The sequence below is a fragment of the Phoca vitulina genome, unplaced genomic scaffold, assembly GCF_004348235.1.
Source record: "Phoca vitulina isolate PV1807 unplaced genomic scaffold, GSC_HSeal_1.0 scaffold81, whole genome shotgun sequence".
Lineage (NCBI taxonomy): Eukaryota > Metazoa > Chordata > Mammalia > Carnivora > Phocidae > Phoca > Phoca vitulina.
The window spans coordinates 5664944-5682946 of record NW_022589784.1 but is presented as its reverse complement, the minus strand read 5'-3'; the positions used below and the strand labels follow the sequence as shown (position 1 = coordinate 5682946).

General features: G+C 65.3%; 3 protein-coding genes across 4 annotated transcripts; all 3 read left to right on the top strand.

Moving 5' to 3' along the window:
- Positions 1–578: 578 nt before the first annotated feature.
- On the top strand, positions 579–10268 carry MAP2K7 (mitogen-activated protein kinase kinase 7). Of its 2 annotated transcripts, XM_032394799.1 has the most exons (12): positions 579–750; positions 2495–2542; positions 5579–5720; positions 5891–5957; positions 6076–6189; positions 6268–6387; positions 6532–6639; positions 6733–6912; positions 7022–7102; positions 7214–7356; positions 7893–7938; positions 8051–10268. In XM_032394799.1, the coding sequence occupies exons 1-12, from the start codon at positions 627–629 to the stop codon at positions 8183–8185; spliced, it is 1308 nt and encodes a 435-aa protein (XP_032250690.1). In that variant the 5' UTR covers positions 579–626; the 3' UTR covers positions 8186–10268. The 2 variants fall into 2 exon arrangements, with proteins under 2 accessions (XP_032250690.1, XP_032250691.1); XM_032394800.1 differs by lacking the exon at positions 2495–2542 and having other exon boundaries at positions 8051–10267.
- A 489-nt stretch (positions 10269–10757) lies between these two features.
- On the top strand, positions 10758–14189 carry TGFBR3L (transforming growth factor beta receptor 3 like). Its single transcript, XM_032394579.1, has 6 exons — positions 10758–10827; positions 11679–11851; positions 11930–12238; positions 12870–12990; positions 13083–13241; positions 13450–14189. The coding sequence occupies exons 1-6, from the start codon at positions 10758–10760 to the stop codon at positions 13515–13517; spliced, it is 900 nt and encodes a 299-aa protein (XP_032250470.1). The 3' UTR covers positions 13518–14189.
- A 770-nt stretch (positions 14190–14959) lies between these two features.
- SNAPC2 (small nuclear RNA activating complex polypeptide 2) lies at positions 14960–17447 on the top strand. Its single transcript, XM_032394801.1, has 5 exons — positions 14960–15236; positions 15822–15941; positions 16101–16169; positions 16447–16738; positions 16830–17447. The coding sequence occupies exons 1-5, from the start codon at positions 15054–15056 to the stop codon at positions 17159–17161; spliced, it is 996 nt and encodes a 331-aa protein (XP_032250692.1). The 5' UTR covers positions 14960–15053; the 3' UTR covers positions 17162–17447.
- Positions 17448–18003: the final 556 nt, after the last annotated feature.

Sequence of the window (18003 nt, the reverse complement as noted above, 5' to 3'; positions counted from 1 at the left end):
CCCCTCCCGCCAGTCCTTGGTCAAGCCCGAGCTTGCTGAAATAGAAAGGGCTCCCCACGGGCGCCTAATTATGGTGAGGAGGCAGCAATTAAGCCTAACAGGGATCCTAATGAAGCACTGTCCCAGACGAGAAAGGCAGCTGGGAGGGAGCGTGGGTGCCAGAGAACAGGCCGGGCGGGGAACAGCGAAAACGAGGAGCTACTCCCAGCAACAGCGGCAGAAGAGCGAGCCAATGTTGCGCATGCGCGCCAAGGGCCACGGGCGGGATCCCGTCTACCCCTCCGTACGCAGGCGCGCCGTTTTCCCCGCCCGCCCTTCTCTGCAGAACAGTGAATGGATTTCAACACAGCGCCTCTCGAGAGTGCGCTCGGAATCCGCGCGTGCGCAGCACAGTGAGAGGATTTGCACGTTGCCAGACGCGAGCTCTAGGTGGTGTCACCCCTCCCACTGGGAAGAAGCACGCATGCGCGGAGGGTAGGCACGAGGGATGGGCGAGTGCGCGCCGCGGGCATGCGCCGTGCAGGGAGAGACGGCGGCTCGGTGGGGTCATCCAGGCGCAGGCGCAGTGCGGTGTTTGTCTGCCGGACTGACGGGCGGCCGGGCGGTGCGCGGCGGCGGCGGGGAAGATGGCGGCGTCCTCCCTGGAGCAGAAGCTGTCCCGCCTGGAAGCAAAGCTGAAGCAGGAGAATCGCGAGGCCCGGCGGAGGATCGACCTCAACCTGGATATCAGCCCCCAGCGGCCCAGGCCCAGTAAGCACGGCGGCGTGGGGGAGGGGGCGGGCGGGGCGGGGCGCGCGCCGCGGGCAGCCCCGCCCCCGTCGTCAGGCCCCGCCCCCGCTTCCGGGGCGCTCTTGCTCCTCCTCCTTGCCACCCCGTACCCCCTGCTGTCGGCTCGCGGGGGAGAGGGTCACGGTGACCCGGGGGGCGTGGGGCCGCGGGCTCCCGAGCGGTCCTCCTCCAACGTAGGGGTTCCCCCTTACGGGGCCTACGAGCCCAGTTACCCGGCCCCAGGGCAAGGCCCCCCACCTGATGACCCGCCCCCTCACCGTGATCCTCGGAGCCTGTGTCACCGTCACCCACCCGGAGCCGCGCTCCCCTAATCCACGAGACCGTGACCACGTCCAGATTCCTCGCAAACACGGACACCCCTTCCGACCAGATGATTTCGCTCCTGCCGTCTCAGTGCCTGGCAGGAGGCCCCTTGCCCCGTTCCGCACCTGGGTCCTTGTCAGATGGTTCAGTGGATGATCCACTCACTCACACACACGCGCACCTGGCCCGGGTGACACCTGAGGTCATTTGACCACATATAACTCCCTATTCCTCTGACCTCTTTCCCTGTGACTGTGTCCGGTAATCCCTTTTTCCCAGGCTGGGACCTTGTCATTGGGCCTAGCAGGCCCCCTCCCACGCACACCCTACCCACATACACCAGGCCCCCTCAGACTTCTCTGACTGGTTTCACTGCCACCATCTTGGGGACTGTCTAGCTTCTCCAAAAATACACACCCAACCCCCAGCCTAGCAGCTTTTCCTCACCTGGACTCTAGTAACTTCCTCTTCCCTGCACACCCACACTCACCTGGCCTAGGGGTCCGTGAGGCCAGTGTGGTGATATCTCGACCTCCCAGCCCACGTACACTTATCTCTGATCCCGCTATCTCTGTGACTGCCTCCCTGGCATTTTATCATCTGGAATCAAAAGCTGCTCCTCCTTCCCCCAACACTCACACCTGGCCTGGGATTGCCACAACCACTGTCTAGTTTCTTTATGTCCCACGGAACGCCCTCCCTAAATCTCTCAGCTAGAGGGCATCAGGTCTTCACCCTCCCCACAGACCTGATGACTAGCACCCCACCACACACTTTGTGTCTCTTGAGCTGGCAAATTGCCCTCCTTTGTACTTCTTCTGATATGATCCTTGTAGCTTATGTAGCTCCCTGTGGGGTCGTCCTGGTAGGAGGGGGCACACACCCCCATATCGGGGTATTGAGGTCACTCCCTGCTCGCCCAGCCTGACCTTCACAGCCTGACCGCCCCCAGTCCCTGTGTGCGGTCCACTCCTCATCCCTCACTCTTCTGACTTGGGGTAGCGTGGGTTCCTCCCTGGGGCGGAAAGCCCTCCCAGGACTGGAGGGTCCCTGCTGGGCTGTGCGGTGCTGCCTCCCCTAGCCCCGGCATGGATGAGACAGGGCTGGGTATGGGGCCGGGGCTGCCTTATGGGCTGGCTGTCCCAGGTGCAGAGCGAGGTACGTGAGGCCCGCGGCGGGAAGGCCCCTGAGGAGCCCCCTCCAGGCGTCTGTGTCTGTGTCAGCTCCATCCCATGCTCCCGGTCCTCCCATTTCTGTCGGTTTCTACCCGTCTCTGCAGTTTGGTGCCTCGCGCCTCCCTCTCTTCCTCGTTATGATTTGATTTCTTTTCTTTTGGACAAATCAGTTGTTTCTGTTGTGATTTATCGTGGTGTTGTTTTTTTTCTTCCTTTTCCCCATCCAGTTATTGTGATCACTCTAAGCCCTGCTCCTGCCCCGTCCCAACGAGCAGGTACCAGCCTTTTTATCATCGTCGCTTGGACATCTGCACCATTGACCTAACCGCTGCCCCGCCGCAGAATGCCCTCCCCCACCCCCCATGCTGTGTGTGCGCGTGCGCGCCTGTCACTCTTACTTTCTCTTCTTCCACACCATCAGCGATCAGCAGTGTTCGGCCCACTTGGCCTCTTCTTCTGTGTCCACTCGCCTTCCACTCCTCCCTTCCTGGTGGCCTCAGGTTTGGACTCCCTGGAAGAGGAAGTGAGCTCCTTTACCCACCGGGAGTCTGCCGCCTGTGAGAGGTCACGTGTGCGCGCGTGTGTGTAAGGGGTCACGTGTGTGCGCATGCGTGTAGTGTGTGCGTGCGTGTAAGGGGGAGAGAGAGTTGCGCCAGGCCATCGCTGTGCCTGTTGATTTGTTTCAACAGCACAGCGAACACGCATCGCCCGACTCGGGACACAGCAGTGGACAGAAGGGACCGCGGGCCACTCGACACGTGGCTGACGCTCATGGACCGTGAGCACTTTCCCGGTCTGGGAGAGGTGGAGAAAGCAGTGATGCCTTGTGGAAAAGGCCGGTTCTTCAGGGGGTGGTCAGTCGGGGAAGCCTCTGGAGAAGCTGGGATCTGAGCACCGGGTCGTGGCAGGCGGGGAGCCGGAGATTGAAGGTGGAGGAAGCAGCCAGCCGGGGCCTGAGCGCAGTCGCTAGTGGGTCTGGAGCAGATGTGTGCGGTGTGTGTGTGTGTGTGTGTGTGTGAGAGCACAAGAGACAGACAGACAGACAGCTGGGTGGGGTCTGGCCCTGTTGGCCCTTGTGTAGGTGGAACTAGATTGGGGCAGGGGTGTGTGTGTGTGTGTGTGTGTGTGTAAGACAGCGTGGGCCTGGCTCTGTTCGGGGCTCTCAGCGTATCGTCTGTGTGCGTGTGGGGCTTTGCCATGTCCTGTGTGTGTGCGCGCGCACACACGCGTGCATGTGTGTCGGACTGACAGCCTGGTGCGTCTGTGGCCCGTTAGCCGTGTGCTTCCGTGCGCTCTCTTGTTCTCTCTCTCTCTCTCTCTCTCTCTCACTCAGCCTCTTGCTCTCACTGTGCCCTCCTGACCTGCCGCGTGGCCTGTCACCACCTCCATAACCTCTGTTCTCAGGGCCTTTGTGTACCTCCTCCCTTCCCCCACCTTAGCCACCCTACACCAGCCCCCCTCAAGTCCCCACCGTGTTTCAGTTTGTAGGGCCACTGGAAGCATCTGTCCCCCCACCCCAGAAGTGTGGAGAGGGTAGGGGTGTGGTCCTCACCCCAGAGAGGAGCTGACCATGCAGGGCAGAAAAGGGGCCCAGATACCCCCCAGGGGGCGAGAGCCTGGCAGTATCCTCAGAGAGTCCAGGTACAGGGGAGCATTGGGGGGCCCCTCAGGTGCCCCTGAGGTGGTTGAGCGAGAGGCAGGGATTAGGACTTTGACCATGACAGAGGAGTGAAGCAAGGACACTACAAAGCCAGGGACTAGAGCAGCAGGGAGGGTGCTCAGGAGGTGAGACCTCCAGGCCCGTGCAGGTGCTGGGCCTGGCCATCTCCCTGGGCCCTCCCGAGCTCTTCTTTTGCTCTGAGCAGGCCCTAGCAACACCTGTGTCCCTTCTATGACTGCAGGTTAGGGTCCTGTACCTGCTCCCTCACTCTGGATGTGGTCAGGGGCCCAGGGTAACAATGTGGGGAAAGTACCCAGATGCCAGCAGTTCGAGCATATTTGTCTCTGTCCATTGGTCACTGGGCCCGCGTTACCAGGTGCTTGCAGAACTGTGGGAGGAAAGCGTGGAGCGTGGCAGGGGGTGTAGGCAGAGAAGGGGGCATCAGCTGAGGGTTGTGGGAGAGTGGCAGGCCCCAGGCCTCCCGGCCGGCCGTTCTCCACGGGAAGGTCCTCTCTGGCCCCACTTGGAGACTCTTTCAGCCGGTGCCCTACCCAGCTAGGGACCCCCTTCTGGAGCACCAGGGCCTCTGGGGTACGAGGCTTCAGTGGAGGATTATCTGTCTTCTCCAGGGGCCACACGGATCTCTGTTCCCACCCTACTGCCAGCCCAGCCAGGAAGGATCCTAGCCCCGCAGGGAACCTACTGTCCTGTCCCGGGCCCCTGTCCGGCCTGTCTCTGCAGTGCCTCCTCTGGGCAGCTGGGCCCCAAGTCTTGGCTCCCATCTGTCTTGTCTGTCTCCTGCCCTCCCGATCCCCGAATGCCGCCTGCCCGTCCCGGGGTGCCCGCTGCCTGCCCGCTGCCTGCCCGCCTGCCTGTAGCATGTCCAAGCTGTCCGCATGCAGGCTGCTGAGAAGCCCCCACCGCCTGGCCCACTCCCCACCCCCCCATCCCACCAGCCCTTGGAGGGGCTGTGCCACCTGGATCCCCTCACCCCGAGGACACAGGCCAAGCCTGGGGGCCTGCACCCACCCATTGGCCCCAGCTTTGCAGGGCAAGCTGGGAGGCTCAGAGATGAGCCTGCTGGCTAGAGGGTGGCCCTCCCTGACCCTGGAACAGAATGTGGGGCAAGGCAGCTGGAAGTGTGGGGCCCTCGCCCAGTGTCTCCCTGGGGTGGTCTGCCTGATTCTTATTGGGCAGCCAGGGTCAGTGCTGCCAACAGGCCCAGAACCCAGGCTGATCCTGGCAGGCATTCCTTCCTCACATGGTCCAGAGTGTGGGCACTGTGGCCCTGGGTCTGCTTCCTGGGCAGAGGTGGGGAGGAAAGGGATATATCAGGAAGGCTGCCTGGCTGAAGGATGTCATCAGTCTCTGGGCCGTGATCCGTATCAGCATAGACTTGGGGACAGTCCCTCAGCCTCTGAGGACCACCTCTCCCTGCCAGCCTACTCCATCTTCTTCCAGGTCAGGGGGGTGGGAGAAGGTACCCTGAGAGTGGTCAGGGAGATGCTAGCTCCTCCAGCCCAGTGGGGTGGGGGCTGGGGGGTCTGTGCTGGCCTACCTGGTGGCAGGGAGGGGGAGACCAGAGTCCCAAGGCCCCAGAGTGCCAGGTGGTAGCTAACCCCCTCTCACCCTTGGTTCTCACCCCCCCCAGCCCTCCAGCTCCCACTGGCCAATGATGGGGGCAGCCGCTCACCATCCTCCGAGAGCTCCCCACAACACCCCACGCCCCCTGCCCGGCCCCGCAACATGCTGGGGCTTCCATCAACCTTGTTCATGCCCCGCAGCATGGAGAGGTAAGCTGTTGGGACGGGCCCAGCTGGCCAGTGGGGGGGGGGGGGTCACTTCGCCTGCCCCAGAGAGGAGGATGGTTAAATCTAGGGGAACCCCTGTGTGTTGGGGACTGGGGTGGCCTCGGTTTGGTTGGGATCCTCCTCCACCAGGACCTCCTCCCTGTCCCCCCCAGCATCGAGATTGACCAGAAGCTGCAGGAGATCATGAAGCAGACGGGCTACCTGACCATCGGGGGCCAGGTACCACCCTGGCCCTGGCCCCCTGGGGGGTGGGCAAGATGCACTGCGGGGCTAGGCCTTGGGGTGGGGGTGGTGCCCCAGGCCTGGCCCATCCTCCAGCTCTGGCTGTCCTTACCAGCGCTACCAAGCAGAAATCAACGATCTGGAGAACCTGGGGGAAATGGGCAGCGGCACGTGCGGCCAGGTGTGGAAGATGCGCTTCCGGAAGACGGGCCACGTCATCGCCGTCAAGGTGAGCCCCGCCCCGGGTGGGCGCCCCCTCCCCTGCCCTGAGACCCCGGCACTAAGGCTCCCCTGGCCCTCCGTGCAGCAAATGCGTCGCTCCGGGAATAAGGAGGAGAACAAGCGGATCCTCATGGACCTGGACGTGGTGCTCAAGAGCCACGACTGTCCCTACATCGTGCAGTGCTTCGGCACCTTCATCACGAATGTGAGTGCGCGCCCGGCCGGCGGCCTCCGCTGCTCCCCTGCCTCTCTGGGGGCTCCGCGGGGTCTCCTCCACGGCTGGAGTCCGTGGCGGGGGGGTGGGCAGGGGCCACAGCCGTGCCCAAGCCTCCCTGTGCTGCCCCCGCAGACGGACGTCTTCATTGCCATGGAGCTCATGGGCACGTGCGCTGAGAAGCTCAAGAAGCGGGTGCAGGGCCCCATCCCCGAGCGGATCCTGGGCAAGATGACGGTGGCGGTGAGCGGGCTGGGCAGGGGTGCGGCCGGCCGGGTCGTCCCTCCCGGGCCCCGTCCTCCCGTCACCGGTGCCCTCCCGCCGTCCTCGCTGCAGATCGTGAAGGCGCTGTACTACCTGAAGGAGAAGCACGGCGTGATCCACCGTGACGTCAAGCCCTCCAACATCCTGCTGGACGAGCGGGGCCAGATCAAGCTCTGTGACTTCGGCATCAGCGGCCGTCTGGTCGATTCCAAGGCCAAGACGCGCAGTGCCGGCTGCGCCGCCTACATGGCCGTGAGTGGGAGCCCCGCAGCGCGCGGGCGGGCGGGCGGCGGGCGTGGGGGATCGGGGCGGCGCACCCGCCCCGGCCTGGGGGTACATCCTGCCCTTCTCCTGCCGGCAGCCGGAGCGCATAGACCCCCCGGACCCCACCAAGCCAGACTACGACATCCGGGCCGATGTGTGGAGCCTGGGCATCTCCTTGGTGAGTGGGGGCCCCCGCCTTTTGGGCAGCATCTCCTCGGGATCCAGAAGGAGGCGGGAAGGGAGGGGAGGAACCCGTGCTCAGCCCGTCCAGCCCGGTCCTCTCTTCTAGGTGGAGCTGGCGACGGGACAGTTTCCCTACAAGAACTGCAAGACAGACTTTGAAGTCCTCACCAAAGTCCTACAGGAAGAGCCCCCGCTCTTGCCCGGCCACATGGGCTTCTCAGGGGACTTTCAGTCCTTCGTCAAAGACTGGTGAGGAGCCCGCCGGCCCGCCTGGGCTCTAGGGGGGTTCGGGGCCAGACTGAACGGAGAAGCCCCCGCCCCCACTGTGGAAGCGCCCCCGGCAGGGATGCAGGCAGGAGCTGGGCCCGGAGCCCTGGGCATTAGGAGTCGGGGTTGGCCCCGGCCTGAGCCTGCCCTTTGCCGCGGGAGGTTGTGGACAGCAGATAGGCCCCAGCGCCAGGGGCTCTGTGCGTCCAGCCACCGCAAGCCGAATCCTGCCTGCGTCGTGTCCACGTTTGCTTGTCCCATGGGAGAGCCCCGCTCACCTCCCCCACGAGCCCCTCACAGTCCAGTGTGGGCTTCTGTCACAGGCCGGATTCCCAAGTGCAGGCCTTGGGTCCTCGGGCTTTTCAGCAAGCAGCCCTGGGCCGCGAGCACACAGCAGCTCCTTCCCCGAGATTCTGAAGACCCCCATCTCAGAATGGGGCAGAGCTGGGACACTTGAGTCCCCAGGGCAGCCAGGCCTCTCCTTCCCCGGTTCTTACTTTTCTTTGCTTCTCCTTCAGCCTTACTAAGGATCACAGGAGGAGACCAAAGTATAATAAGCTACTTGTGAGTACCTGGGGCCCCTTCCCGCCCCCTCCCACCGGGACGTCCGCCCGGGGCCTGAGCAGCCACCCCGGGGGAGCCCCCCTCGTCCTCAGCCCCACCCCTCGGCCTGCAGGAACACAGCTTCATCAAGCGCTACGAGATGCTGGAGGTAGATGTGGCGTCCTGGTTCAAGGACGTCATGGCGAAGACTGAGTCACCGAGGACTAGCGGAGTCCTGAGCCAGCACCACCTGCCCTTCTTCAGGTAGCCACGTGGTGGCGGCCAGCCCCACCGGGGGCCAGGGGCATGGCCACAGGCCCCCCTTCCCCACCTGGCCACCCAGCTGCCCACCAGGGGAGACCTGGGACCTGGACAGCTGCTGAGGGCTGAGGACAGAAAGTAGGGGGTGCCGACCCACCCCCAGCCCCCTGCCCACCAGCCGTGGACAGATGGGCTCGCCAGGCCCCAGCCCTTCCCGTCCCGGGGTCAGCCGGCCTCCCGGGGTCAGCCGGCCGTGCGCGTCCCCCTGACAGACACTGTGAACGGAAGACAGCAGGCCACGAGCAGACTCGCTATTTATTCAGTCGTAACCTCTGGGCTGGGGCGGCCCCCAGGGGCTGGGAGAGAGCCGCCCGTCCCGCCCCTCCCCCCCCCACTCGCCGTGTGCCGTCCCCTCCGCCTCCCTCCGCAGACATGCTCCCTGCCTCCATCTCCCCTCTCTCCCATCCCCTGTCTACCTCTCTGGCTTTCCCCGTCTCCCTCCCTGCCTCTGCCTCTCTCCTGGCCCATACCCGGGCTCCCCCTGCCAGCGCCCCCGGGGGACTCCTGGGTCCACTTAGGTCTCCGGCAGTGGCGAGTCCGTCAGCTGGTGTCCTCGCCCCAGGAAGGCAGGCTGGGCGTTACGACTGCAGCTGGGCCTGGGCTGGTCTCTCTCTTTCTCTCTCTCTCTCTCTCTCTCTCTCTTTGATCTCAGGGGGTCCTTTTTGGAGTTTATTGTATTTTATTGTACTTGGTGGGGTGTTTGGGGTGGGGGGGCAAAGAGCTTGTTCTCACGGGGTTTGTCGGTACCTTCAGAAACTTTTACCAAAGTCATGTTTAGCTGCTTGTGGTGGAGCCCCCGACCGCCTGTGGGCACAGGCGTCTGGGGCCGGGGTGCGGGGCCGAGCCCCAAAGGTGGGCTCTGGGGGGCTCCTCCTCCCTCGGGGCCAGCCCTCGGGGCTGGAGACTGGCCACAGCTGGGGGGGGGGAGTTGAGGACCTCAGGGGGCGTGGAGGGAGCCCGAGGGGCCGTGGCCACACGGGGTGGCCTTCAGGGAAGGCGGGTGCAGGGCACGGTGAGGGCAGCGGACGCTGCTGCGGCAGGGAGGTGGTGGAGGGGGTCAGTGGCAGGAGTGGGGCCCCGGGGCCCCGGGGAGGCAGGGATCGAGGGTGCAAGGGGCGGGTGTGGGGGTTCGAGGACGTGTGACAGGACAGAGGTGGGGCTGGCTGAGGGCTGGGCGTGTGCAGGCAGTCACGCCCTTGGAGTGCCCCTGAGCGCCCCTCGACTCCCCCAGAGCTGGCCAGTCCGCCCCGCGCCCTCTGCAGCAGCTGGAATGGGAGGGGGTGTGTTTCCTTTTTGTTGGTGATGCATGCAAATTAAGTGGACAACAAAACAAAACAAAAAAACAAAAACAGAAACCCACAGAACCACAAAACTAACCAACACCAAAGGTGAGGAACTTGGCCGGACGGAGCGGACGCAGTCTAGGCCTAGGCATCACTGTATCCTGTCTGTCCTGCGGACTCTCGTTCTGCTCCAAACTCACAAAACGCCGCATGTTCAAAAGTCCTCGAGTTCTCTGCTCTCTGCCCCCCGCCCGGGAGGGAAACAGCCACCTTCTCTTGCCCCGGTCCCCTTTGTGAGGGGATGGGGCAGGGTGGGGGGCCCACAGGCCTGGTCCCCCACCTCCCTCACCTGGCCCAGCCAAGGAGGGGAGGGGAGGCGTGGCCTTTGTGGGTAGCTGGAAGGTTCCGTGGCTGGGCCCAGGGCCAGCAGAGGCCCTGGGCCAGCCACCTGGATTTATTTTTATTTAACTATTTTCTGTTTTGTGAGTGCGTCTGCCCGCCCCTGCCCCGCTTCTGCGTGAAGTGGGGGGTTCTGGGGGAACCTCTTCTTCCCCTCTGCCTCTTTCCTGTCCTCTCCCTCCGTTGCCAGTCACCAGCCATCCTTCTTGACCAGGCAGAGGGGGGAGCGGGTGGGCGGGCGGGCAGGGGCCTGGGGCGGCCTGCCTGAGGCCGCCGGCCCACGACCCCTTCCCCGGTCGCCAGTATTCCCCCAGCCCTTTTTAAAAACGAAATGCCCCCGTTTGTAAATCCTTAGACGCTTGAGAATAAAACCCCTCCCTTTTCTTCCACTGAGTCTGTGGTGTGTCTTGAGCTTGGCAGGCCGGGGCAGCAAGAGGTGGGAAGGGGCTGTGAGGCCTGAACTTTGGCGGGGTGGGGGGAGAGGGGGCGGGGGAGCTGTGCCATTCCAGGGGATGGGGCCTCTGCACCGGGGCGGGGGACTGAAGCCCAGCCGGGCCCGGAAGGGTGGTATTTGTAGTGAGTTGCCACATGTCAAGTGACCAGTGTGCCGGACCTCCCTCCCCACCACCCCACCAGCCACAGGTTGGCCAGAGAGGAGCCCTTAATCCCTGGCAGACCTTGGGCGCCGGCTCTGATGCACACCCCTCAGTCCACCGCCCCCGCCTCCTGGGGTGGCTGCTCAGCCAAGGACAGGGCTGCCTGCCCACCTGTCGGGCCTGGGTGCTGTCCGGCGGGCAGCTGCACTCCTGGGGCACGCTTCCGGGGCGCCGGTCCAGCATGCTGGGTGCCACACTCCTGCTGCTGGCCCTGCTCCCCAGGGTCGCCACCTTGCCCAGCGGACCGCCTGGTATGTAGAGGCTGGGGACACGGCCCATCAGGCTGCCATCCCCGTGTTGCCCTTTCTCGGCTCCACCGCCCCTCTGCCTTGCCTGGGGGAGGGGGGGGGGGGGGGGCAGGTGGGCTCTGCCTCTGTCTCCCGTCTCCAGATCCTTCTCCTGGACCCCCAACTTCTTCAGAGGCACCAGCAGGTACACTGAGGCCAGTGACTGTGGAGAGCGGTGTACCAATGCTTTTAGGAAACATGTGGGGACTGTCCTGAGAACATTATTTGACAAGGATCCCAGCGGAGTGCCTCCCTCGGGCAGAGGGGGTGTGGGTGCATGTGGGTCCCCACCCCGTGTTGCTGCTGCGCTTGGTCTGGGAGTAAGGAACCTGGACAAACGGAGAGGCCGGAGACCCTGGTGGCCCGGCTGGGCTCCCGCTGTGCCAGAGGGGCAGAGAGCACCTTCCTTCTCCCCTTCCTCGTTGCTCACGGTAACCTTGGAAAGGAAGGGGGGGGCAGCACCCTCCCCCAAGCGGGCGCTGGGCCCCTTGGGTAGCTGACCTCACCCAGCCTGGCCGCCTTCAGGCACCCTTCAACCCTGCCCCTCCAGGGAGTCCCAGGTCCGCTGTGGCGGGAGAGATCCAGGCCTGGGAAGGGGGGCTCCTCCCCAGAGGCGCGCATTTTCGCTCCCAGCCTCGGCTGCTGGGCTGTGGCGGCCCCCGGACCTTCAGGGGACGTACCATGCTTACTCTGGCAGCAGTGAAGCCGGCGCGGAGCCCAGCACCGAGCACCGGGGAATCCCTCACCGCAACAGCATGCATTTTCCGAAGGAGGCGGGAAGGTTGCTCCGCGGGCCTGGAGGGGCTAAGGGGCAGCGCGACCTGCTTCATGTCACCCTTTCTCCCCGCCAGCGCCCCCATTCCCCGCGGCGCCCGGGCCCTGGCTGCGCCGTCCCCTTTTCAGTCTGGAGCTGTCGGACGCGGAGGACGCCTTCCCGCGCCGCGCGGGGCCGCTCGAGGTCCCGGCCGACAGCCGCGTGTTCGTGCAGGTGTGGACGCGGGGCGCGCCGGGGCCGCGGCGGGCCGGGTGGGGGGCGGCCGTTGCTGATCGCGCCCCCGCCCCCTAGGCGGCCCTGGCCCGTCCCTCTCCGCGCTGGGGCCTGGTCCTGCACCGCTGCTCGGTGACACCGTCCTCGCGCCCGGCCCCGGGGCCCGCCCTGGCGCTGCTGCGCGGGGGCTGCCCCGCCGACTCCTCCTCGGTCGTCCTCCCGCCGCCGCCGCGCCCGGGTGCTGCCGGGTCCGCGCGCTTCAGCTTCCGCCTGCGCCCGGTCTTCAACGCCTCCGTGCAGTTCCTGCACTGCCAGCTGAGCCGCTGCCGCCGCCTCCGGGGAGCCCGCCGGACACCTGCGCCTCTGACGCGGCCGCCGGCATCGCTGGTGCGCGGGCGCACGGCCGGGAATCTGGGCGCCTGGGCCAGTCGCGGGGCCGGGGGGGAGGGGAGGGCTGGGCACAGGCCCTCCGGCCTCTGAAGGAAGAGCTCCTTGGAGCTTGGGAATCTAGGGGTCCGACGCTTTGGAGGCTGGAGACGGGGGTCCCTCGGAGCTGGGGAGAGTCGCTGGGTCTCTCTCGGGCTGGTGGCTGGGCTCAGGGACCGAGAGGGGGGCCTGTGAGGCTCTGCCTAGGGGTTCCCCAGGGGACAGGGAACGGACGCTGGGCTTGCTCTGGGATGCCTGGGGCGGAACTCGGAGGTCCCTCCAGGGCTGGGTGGCTGGATGCAGAGGCGGCCAAGGGGCCAAAGGTCTGGTATCTAAGGTTCTCGGAGAACTGGGTCGTGTGACCTTGAGGGGCTGCAATTTGCAGTCCTCACAGGCTGGGCGGCCGGCTGCTTGTACATCTCAGGGGCTGGGCTCACGGACCTCTCGGGGGTCGGATTTCCAGGAGCTCACTGGTGCGACTCCTGGTCGCAATAGAGAACTGGACACGTAGACCTCTCGGGAGCCCCGGGGACAGACAGGTCCCTGAATCCCGGGGCCTGACTGCCCATCTCTTGCCTCCTGCTCCCCCCAGTGTCTGCCTCATGATGAGGCGTGCGCGGGCGCCGGCAGCGGCGAGAGCCTGGGTGCCGACAGCCCCCACCTGCACACGCTGATGCAGCCCATCGTGGTCACAGTGCCGCGGCCACCCCCCAGTGAGCGCGCAGTTCTCCGCAGGGGTCGGAGGACGGGGGGTGGGGAGGACATCTGTGGCCCGGGCCCAGTCCCTGTGTCGTACTTCCCACAGGGCCATCCAAGGGCGTCCCCGGCAGAGCCGTGCGCCCCGAGCCTCCGGCCCCGGCCCCCGCGGCCCTGGAGCCCGCGCCCGTGGTGGCGCTGGTGTTGGCTGCCTTCGTGCTGGGCGCCGCGCTGGCCGCCGGGCTCGGCCTCGTCTGTGCGCACTCAGGTACCAAGCTCCGCCCGCCGGGACTTCCGCCCGGCCCCCAGCCTATCCCCGCGGGTCGGGACCCCGGGTCGCCGCGACCCAGCCGGTGGAGCCCCGACCATCCCCAGACCTGCCTGCGATACGCCCGCGGCAGCCCCCAGGGGGCGCCCTTGCCCCGGCCCAGTGTGCCGCAACCCCTAGTGCTCCGCAGCCTCCCTCTCCTTTCCAGCGCCCCCAACCCCCGGGCCGGCCCCGAGAGACTCGCCCAGCGGCCCCCAGCCCAGGAGGCCCCAGTGAGGCAGGTAAACGGGGGTACGGGTGGGGGGAAAGGGTTGTAACGTGGGGCCGGTAGGACAGCTGGAAGAGGGAGGTGATGATAATGGCGTTTTAGGCTTTCCCTGTGCCGGGGAGTGTTCGGAAGGTTTCATGCCTATTAATTAATGTAATCCTCATAACAACGTTCAGGTAGATATTATTATAATCCCCATATCAGAAATGAGACCCATGAGGCACTCTCTGAAGTAACTTGTCAAAGGTCACAAAATTTGGTGGAGCTGGAATTCAAACTCGGGCACTGGGTCACCCGTGGCCAACTTCGGGCTCTGTGTCACAAGAGGGGTCCTCAAACCTCGGACAGACACTAGACGAGGAGAATTCGCGACTCAGACCTAGCACCCACCCTCACTCCCGCACATAGACTGACGGAGGAGGCCAGTGATCCGCTGGGAAGGGGGTGGCCTGCGTTGTGTCCTCTCCTTCGCTCAGCCCGGGTAGCCCCTCGCCAGGGATGGCGCACCCCCACAGCAAGGTCCCGAGACACACCAGCCACGGCCTCGAGCCAGGCCCGCCAGGACTGCACCGGCCGCGGCCCACCTCGGACCCGACGGGACCACTGTCTCTGCTCCGAACCCTCCCGCCCCCGACGCGCTCCTCCTTGCACCCTCCCACCTGGGCTCAAAATAAACATCTGGTCTGACCTGCTGAGTTCTGAAGTCTGCGTGTGAGCTTGGCGCGGGTACAGGGGGCAGGAAGCAGAGGCCTTGGACCAGGCCTTGGGGGCCGGTCTCACACGCCCATGTATACGTGTGCAGATGGAGGCCAGGGGAGACCCAAGGGAGTTTTTCCCAAACAGAAAGGGATACCCAACCCCACGTGCTTAAGTTTTAATAAGCTCCGCCTCCTTCCTCAAGCCCTGCACCTGCCCACCTGCCTCCGGCGGTCTTCCCAAAGCCAGGCTTTCTCCGCTCTCCACCCCCACCCTGGACCCTGCCCTCGCTAAGGCCTTGACCTCTGGTCTCTGCTCCAGCGCCCTCTGTCTAGTCTAGAGCTCGTAACTGTCTCCTGTCCGAGTTCCTCCCTTTCCTCGAGCGGGACTACTAGCTCCATTTCACAAATGAGGAAACTGAGGCTCGGCTCGGCCATATCACTTGCTCTAGGTCCTCAGGGCTAGCCAACCCCACAGCCCAGGTTCTTGGCTACCACTGAACAGCTGCCTTCCTGCCAGGGTCCACTCCTTTTGGAGAAGCAAAGCACACAGTAGGAGTTTCGCAAGACTCAGTCCCGGAATGGAGGGAGGGCGGGAGATCTAAGGTCTCGGCTCCAGTTCACGGAGGAGATAAAATGCAGGCAGGTGGGGTGTCTCATGCGCCCCCACCTCCGTTCGCATGCCAGTCTCTCCATCCTCTCCCATCTAAACGGTTCTCTTCGGCAGCAAACGCGGAGCCACGCCCCCATCTGTTTCCGCCTCCGCGCCGTGCTTTCTGGCCCCAGCGGCCTCCGTAACCCCGCCTACCAGGGAAACGGGCCCGGAACGCAGACACCGCCCTCGCCGGCATGAAGCCTCCGCAGCGGCGGCGAGCGGCCCCGGCGCGCTACCTGGCTGAGGTGACCGGCCCCCCGGCCTGGAGCGCCCGCGAGAAGCGGCAGCTGCTACGACTACTGCAGGCGCGGCAGGGCCAGCCGGAGCCGGACGCCGCTAAGCTGGCCCGGGAGCTGCCGGGCCGCACCGAGGCGGAGGTGAGGGGGTCCTGGGAAGGGAGGGGGGCTGGAGCCCCGGCTAGGATGTGGGCGGGGCATACTTGCGGCTGAGGGGCGGGGCGGGGAGGCGGGGCGAGCGCGGGGTGGGGGACTTGGAAGGGAGGCTGGGTGTGGGCGGGGCGAGCTTGGGGGAGAGGCGGGGCATACGAGACTGAGGGGCGGGGCGAGGTGGAGGCCGCGCGTGCGAGAGGCTGAGGGGTCGGTCGGACTCCGAATTAGACGGAGTGGAGGCCCCGGTCAGGGCGGAAACGGCAGTGAGGCTGAAGTGAGAGCCAGGAAACGGGGCCGAGTGGGTGAAGGGGGGCGGTGAACAGGGTAGTACTTCGCAGAGGGTGGGCCCTGGCTGCGGGGAGGAAGCAGAACCGGCCTTACACCTTTATGGGGTGGCTGGTCACACCTGGGGCCTGCGCCCGAGCCCCGGGGCAGAGTCACTGAGACCTGTAACACCGGGGTAGCGGGAGGCTAGGGAGCAGTGCCGGTCCGGGAGCAGGCTGTAGGCTTTGGCCTCTCTCCCCAACCCTGGGCGTGTAGAAGGCCCATTCGGCCTCCTCCTCTCTTCTCCAGATCCGGGACTTCCTGCGGCAGCTCAAGGGCCGCGTGGTCCGGGAGGCCATTCAGAGGGTGCATCCCGGTGGCCCGCAGGGTCCGAGGCGCCGGGAAACACAGACCCCGGCGCCCATCGAGGTGAGGCAGGACAAGGCCCGCCAAGGCCGGGCCCTGGGGCATGGTGTGGGTGTTGGGGGGGATAACCTGGTCAGGGGGATCCCCAGGAGGGGCAGGGCTTGGAGACCCCCGAGGGTTGGTCCCTAGGCCGACCGTGTGCCCTCTGGTCGCCCCATCCAGGTATGGATGGATCTGGCTGAGAAGATAACGGGCCCGCTGGAGGAGGCCCTGACTGTGGCTTTCTCGCAGGTACAGCCATCCCACAGGCAGGATGGGGGTGTTATGTATAAGTCTAAATTAGGGGGACTTGGCTCCGGGGCCCTTCCTCTTGCCAGCTCTGTGACGCTGGCCAGTCACTGAACACCCTGAGCCTCAGTGACCCCGCTTCCGACAGCTTCCGTATGTTACGTCTAACAGGGAGGATTTGGTGAGCAGGTGGAGGTGGAGGGCTCAGCCGGGTGCAGGGCAGCGGAGAGGCCGATGGGAGGACTTCCCCCTTTCCTTCCCTGATCGCTCTTCCTGCCAGGTCCTCACCATCGCGGCCACGGAGCCCGTCAGCCTCCTGCACTCCAAGCCCCCCAAGCCCACACAGGCGCGTGGGAAGCTACTGCTGCTCAGCGCCCCTGGAGGGCGGGAGGACTCGGGCCCTGACACCCCGGGCCCCGCCCCTAAGGCGAATGGCCCCGCCCCCGAGGCACCGTCTGCATCCCTGGCTGACCCGTCGTCGGAAGGGGACTTCTCCGTGGACTTTGAGAAGATCTACAAGTATCTGTCGTCCGTCTCCCGCAGGTGCCATGGCCCTGAGCTTTCTGCAGCTGGTGAGAGTAACGGGCAGGGGCTGGGAGGGAGCGAGCCCCGGGCAGCAAGGCCCGCCCTGCCCTCACCCCACCCCTCTGTGTCCATCACCAGAGGCCGCGGTGGTCCTCGACCTGCTCTTGGCACTTCCCGAGGAGCTGCTCCGCCTGCCCTGCGATGCCCTGGTTAAACACATGTCGGATATGTACGTGCACCTGACAGCCCCTCAGCCGGACCCAGCCATGGAGGGCCTGGCACCCGGAGCTGAGGATGCCGGGACAAGCTCCCCGGGGCAAGAGGAGGCCAGCCAGGCCGTGCCCCTGGCTCCAGAGAATGCTGGGCCCAGTGAACCAAGGTCTGCTTGGCAAGCAGCTGGGGTCTGCCCCCTGAACCCGTTCCTGGTGCCCCTGGAATTGCTGGGCCAGGCAGCCAGCCCTGCGAGGTGAAGGCCCGGTAGGGGGAAAACACACCAGACATCTGTGAGCCCCCTGGCCCTCAGTCCTGCCTGGGCTGGTCCTGGGTTGTCAGGAGGACCCAGCCACGGTGGAAGGTCCCTGACACGGTGGGCAGCAGGGGGTGGCCTTGAAGATGATCGACACGGCAGGGGTCTCCGAAACAGAAGCACAGTTGTACAGGGGTTTGGCCACGGAACTGAGGTGGGGGCAGCCAGCCCCTCCCCCCCCAAAGCCTGTCCCAACATCCTGTATCCTATGTCCTGTGAGTAAAGTTCTTGCCATTATGTCTTGTTCCCTTTTTCCTGTGAGTTAAAAACGGGAGTGGAGACCCAAAGTGCCAGAAGGACAAGTCATAGGTAGGAGTGCCGGAGCTCGGGGTCCCAGGGCTGAACGGGGGGCATGTGAGGGGGGAAGGCACAGTCATCAGTAGAGGCTGCTGCCGCCAGGTCTGGTTCGATACCACCTGGAGTGACCTTGGTCTGGCCATGAAGGGGACCCTCGGTGACTGCATGGAGGATGAGGCCTGAGCCTGACAGGTGTTGAGTGCAGGGTTTTCAGCACAGGTGACCTCCCCTCACACAGATGAAGAGAAGCCAGCAGAGGGTAGCCAGGTGGGAGGAGCCAGGCCCCAGGTACAGGTCAAGGGTAAGGGGTGGGCTGCCTCAGGTGGCAGGAGGTCAGAGGGAGGGGAGTAAGTCATCCCCCCCACCCCCCAGCAAAGCAAGGAGGGGCAGGGAGGGAGGAGCCGAGCTGGGTAGAGGAAGGGTCCTCGCTGCTGCCAAAGACCCCGAATTCCCAGGAGTGTGGCGGGGTCTCCCTGTAAGGGGTCCCCC

What these genes read in the sequence shown, in the direction of transcription:
- MAP2K7 (XM_032394799.1), top strand. Translation starts at nt 627, where the DNA reads ATGGCGGCGTCCTCCCTGGAGCAGAAGCTGTCCCGCCTGGAAGCAAAG. An exon ending in GCTGCGCCGCCTACATGGCC is followed by an intron (nt 6,913 to 7,021) that starts GTGAGTGGGAGC and finishes TCCTGCCGGCAG; the next exon opens with CCGGAGCGCATAGACCCCCC. An exon ending in CAAAGTATAATAAGCTACTT is followed by an intron (nt 7,939 to 8,050) that starts GTGAGTACCTGG and finishes CTCGGCCTGCAG; the next exon opens with GAACACAGCTTCATCAAGCG.
- TGFBR3L (XM_032394579.1), top strand. Translation starts at nt 10,758, where the DNA reads ATGCTGGGTGCCACACTCCTGCTGCTGGCCCTGCTCCCCAGGGTCGCC. An exon ending in ACAGCCGCGTGTTCGTGCAG is followed by an intron (nt 11,852 to 11,929) that starts GTGTGGACGCGG and finishes CCCGCCCCCTAG; the next exon opens with GCGGCCCTGGCCCGTCCCTC. An exon ending in CCTCGTCTGTGCGCACTCAG is followed by an intron (nt 13,242 to 13,449) that starts GTACCAAGCTCC and finishes TCTCCTTTCCAG; the next exon opens with CGCCCCCAACCCCCGGGCCG.
- SNAPC2 (XM_032394801.1), top strand. Translation starts at nt 15,054, where the DNA reads ATGAAGCCTCCGCAGCGGCGGCGAGCGGCCCCGGCGCGCTACCTGGCT. An exon ending in AGACCCCGGCGCCCATCGAG is followed by an intron (nt 15,942 to 16,100) that starts GTGAGGCAGGAC and finishes CGCCCCATCCAG; the next exon opens with GTATGGATGGATCTGGCTGA. An exon ending in CCCTGAGCTTTCTGCAGCTG is followed by an intron (nt 16,739 to 16,829) that starts GTGAGAGTAACG and finishes GTCCATCACCAG; the next exon opens with AGGCCGCGGTGGTCCTCGAC.